Source organism: Lipotes vexillifer, unplaced genomic scaffold, assembly GCF_000442215.2.
Source record: "Lipotes vexillifer unplaced genomic scaffold, Lipotes_vexillifer_v1.1 scaffold131, whole genome shotgun sequence".
Classification (NCBI taxonomy): domain Eukaryota; kingdom Metazoa; phylum Chordata; class Mammalia; order Artiodactyla; family Lipotidae; genus Lipotes; species Lipotes vexillifer.
In genome coordinates, this window is record NW_006782866.1 from 1,944,044 (window position 1) to 1,948,144 (window position 4,101).

Consider the following 4,101-nt stretch of genomic DNA (forward strand, 5'->3'; position numbering starts at 1 on the left):
TTCTCCACACCCATTTACAACCCCTTAGGACTGGAATCTGACCAGCAGCAGGGCTGACACTTGTAGGGGTTAATCAAAAAGATGGGCTTTTCTTACAGGCCATCCATCTTGGTGAGAGAAGTGCAGACAGACATAAACACACCTAGCCACACATAAATTCAGTCCTGTTGGGAAGGCCTGTAAAGGGCCAAGCTACGTTTGGGGTGTAGGACGAAGGACACAGTCTCTGCCCTCAGGAGCTCACAGCCTGGGGGAAGACAGACGTTATCAACTGAGAAGTGCAGGACAGTGAATGTCTGAGAGGAACAAGTGTGCCATGTCTGAGATCCCAGCCCGAATTCAGGGGAGAGAATGAACTGGGGGCAGGCCTTGCTGGGGCAGATGCAGGACTCAGCTTCTGCACCGTGTGTTCTCAAGGTCACGATCATGTAAACAGTGCACCTGTTGGGCCTGAGTGGGGACACCTGCTCTCTTTAAGTTTTTTTTTTAAACTGGTCTCATCTGAGGGCTTTGACAAATTTTTGTGGGAACTGAAAGCCATGGAAACAAAAGCATAATAAAAGTATAAAATCTTACCTTGCTCAAACACGAACCATTTAAAAGTGCCACTCTAATGGCCGTTGTCTGCTTAGGGGTCACTGGCAACATTAACAGTCACAAACACAGTAAATATTTGAGATTTGGGAGCTATTTTACAGTACACTGTTTGGTTTTCCAAACTGATATAAAGATTAGGTGAACACTCCCACCGCCTCACAATTCCTCTGGAAATAATTAAACTTTATGAAAGCATCAGGTGCCAGAAGAGCAGCACAGACATTGTCAGAGAAAAGTCTGAGGCAGATACATTTGCTGTAGAGCCTTCCCACCTACTCCGTACCCTGGTCTTTCCTGATGGGGCCTCTACCGCATCCGACTGAGGCACTGAGTGCCTTTTCTCTCCTCTTCACTCTGAATTACCTAATCTGGAGAAAGAGCCGACTTGAGATCTTCAAGGCCTCTCCAAGGGTCACAGGAAGCATTCTGAGGGTGTGAGCGCTCCCGTCACTGCCTGAGAATTCACTCGTCAAAGGTGATACCTCGCTACGAGGCCCCACCCCCTGAGCAGCTGGCGGCGCCCGCAGCGCCCTCACCTCCACGACGAGCTGAAGGTCATCCACGTACCGCTCCTCAGTCTCCATCAGCTCATGGATGTAGCCCTGCCTTTTCCTCTCCACTGGCTGCATGGTGTCCAGGGTTTGGAGATCTGCACACCCTGTGGAAAAGCAGGCTAGAGTTTCAAAATATTATTTTATCTTCTTCGGAGAAAACAGACATGAACCGTCAGAGATACACGGGGTTTGCAAATGTTGCCGGGAAAGAACCACATGGCCTGCCAAAGGGCCCTGGGACTCGGGCGAACAGCGCACACCTGCGGAAGCGGGATTAACCACCGGCCACTCCAGAGCTCCAGAGCCGCAAATTAGCAACACCTGTAACTGGTTGCAACGCCTGCAATGCTCAGTGTCGTCCCAATTTCTTTTTCAAATAAGTAATTACAGAATGAAGGATTTTCAGAAATGGCCTCAAAGAAACCAGAACTGTGCGGAGGGAGGCTTGTGAAGAAACTATGCTATTCTCACCATCCTGAGACATTTTCAAAGCACTGTAATGATTAAGTGAATCAAATGCTGGAGACCAGTGTTTTCCAAACTGCAGGTCATGAGCTATTGGTGGGCCATTCTATCGATTTTTTAAAACAAAAACAAAACAAAATAAATAACTAGAAACTACCACATGCACAGGATCTGTCAGTATTGTACTGTGAAAATTTTTAGTTAGGTATGTATTTGAGGACGTAAAATGTGTTTCTCACTGTGAGCCACTGTTTAAACAGTGTTTGAGAAACACTTCTCTAGATTTCTCGAAGTTAAGTGCTCAGTTAGGGAACCTGAAGTCTCCAGGGCCCAGCAGTCCCCAGCGAGAGCACTGTCTTAACCCCCTGGAACAAAGAACTGTGGTGTGGGGTACACTGCAGCCACGGGGGCTTTGAGGGCAGTCCCCAGCCATCTCGCATGGCATCAGAGTGAGAAGTACCATAGTCACTTCGGACCAATGTACAGGCACACGGGAGCTGAGCTCACTGTCACACTGGGAAGTGACGTTAACCCAGAGTCATTCAGTAAGAAGCTGAGGGCCTGCCATACACCCAGTGGGAGGGGAAACGCCTCAGAAAGCCCTTCCTCAGGCAAAAAGAAAAAGCAGGTAGGTGCTCAGCAAGGCGGTAGCAGTGCACGTCCGAAGCGGGAGAGATGGGGAGGCAACACGAAGGTCTGGGGAGTGGAGGACACAGGAGCAGGGCCGGCCCTGCGGGGCCTCCGCAGCCCGCAGTGTTCGGACCGAGGCAGACGCCCTGCACGGGGACAAAGGTGCAGAGCCACAGAGGCGGAAAACGCCAGGATCAGACTGGCCTTTTAAGTGGGGGCTTCTCTTTGTGACTGTTTTTGATTTTTTATGTATTTTGTATAGATGTGGGCTTTCAGAGAGTCCTCACGAAGACAACTGTTCTATTTTCTGCACATGCTGCCGACAGCTTTAAAAAAAATTACTCCCACAGTCAAACAAAAATTGAATAAGGCAAAAGTCACGTTTGGTGCTACCAACATGAAATCGCAGTGCCACTCATGTTCAGACTTATCCAGCTTTTCTGGGGACTGTGTTCCATCCTGTTCTGCCAAGGAGACCTGCAGGAATGAGCGAGACCTTGGGATGAGCAAGGCTAACACAGGCCCCTGCCTGACCCGGCTGTGTGCAGCCAGGCGGCTGGATGCCAAGGCGGACGCCTGATGGGGAATGCTGCCTGACAGGGAATGTTGCTGATCACGTGGTCATCCAGCTGACGCTGGTGGAGCAATCGCAACAGTTTCTAAGGTTACCCTAGCTCTTTGCTAGTGGTTTACAAATCTCGGTCCTTCACATTCTGCCACATCCACATATTATCTCTACTATTATTTATGTAATATTTTTTTTCATGTTTGAGCTAAATGTCTAGGAAATCACGGGTTTGATGTGATGGTTATGTTTCTTCTAATAGTAACTACCAGAAACATATAACCATTAAAATAATTCGAGTCCTCCTGGGCACTATTTTGTGGGCCATTGTGTTGTGCACCACCGGGATATCACACTTTGGGAATCGATGATTGATGTTAAAACCCACAAGCATTGGCCTATCTATTCAGTATCTTGGGATAATAGGAAAAGTCTCAGTTTATCGTTTCTAAGGCTGGGACGTACAGGACATTAGCTTCATCAGGATGAATGTGGGACAATCCTTGTACTCCAACCCTAGCTGACACCTCTGCATTTCATTACAATGGTTCTTAAATTTTTATTCTCCAAGTTTCCAACCTGACCCCTATCCCCACTTTCAGATGCTCTCACCTCTGACATCAGGGGAAAAAAAATAAAGGCACGATGCCCCTTCTACTTCCAGCCCCATCTTGCTGCTCACTCATCCCTGTACTTCCTTCCCGTGTCAGGGGGTGAGGGGATCCCACTTCATCTAAAGCCAGCATCCCTAACCCGCCCCCTCCTGCAGGACCCTTCCCTGCCCTTCACACTTCCATCTTCAGTCTTCACTGGTCCCTCTAGTCTATGAACATGGTTATGTGTCCCTCCTACCACAATATGTAAAACAAACAAGCACCCTTCCTGCAACCCTGCACCCTCCACAAACACCTGTCTCCAGCCTCACTGCCAAATGTCTGACAGTAGAGGGGTCTGACACTCGTTCCCCCTGCCCACAGCTCTCTCTGTCACTTCTCCAACTTAAGGTACTCTGGTTTCTCTCCCACCACTCCACTGACACTGCTCTTGTGAAGGTAATGATGACCTTGAGCATCGCCAAATGCAGAGACCCCCTTGGGAGCTGGCATCCTCCTGCACCTGCCCAGAGCCCTGACACCTGTGATGAGCTGCTGCTTCCAACACTCGAGTCTCTCCCTCAGCCTCTGTCACTCTCTTCTTCCTGGTGTTTCCTTCTGCATTTCTGCTTCTGCCTGCCTCCAGGCTCTCTGGTCCCCCCCAATCCAGCAAATACTATAATGTGTTCCTGGCATT

General features: G+C 49.1%; 1 protein-coding gene across 1 annotated transcript in view; it reads right to left on the minus strand.

Moving 5' to 3' along the window:
- ITSN2 (intersectin 2) overlaps nucleotides 1-4,101 on the minus strand; it is a 139,413-nt gene that overhangs the window by 25,062 nt on the left and 110,250 nt on the right. The window contains 1 exon segment of the mRNA XM_007455500.1: nucleotides 1,134-1,255. Within this exon segment, the coding sequence (XP_007455562.1) occupies nucleotides 1,134-1,255 (122 nt within the window).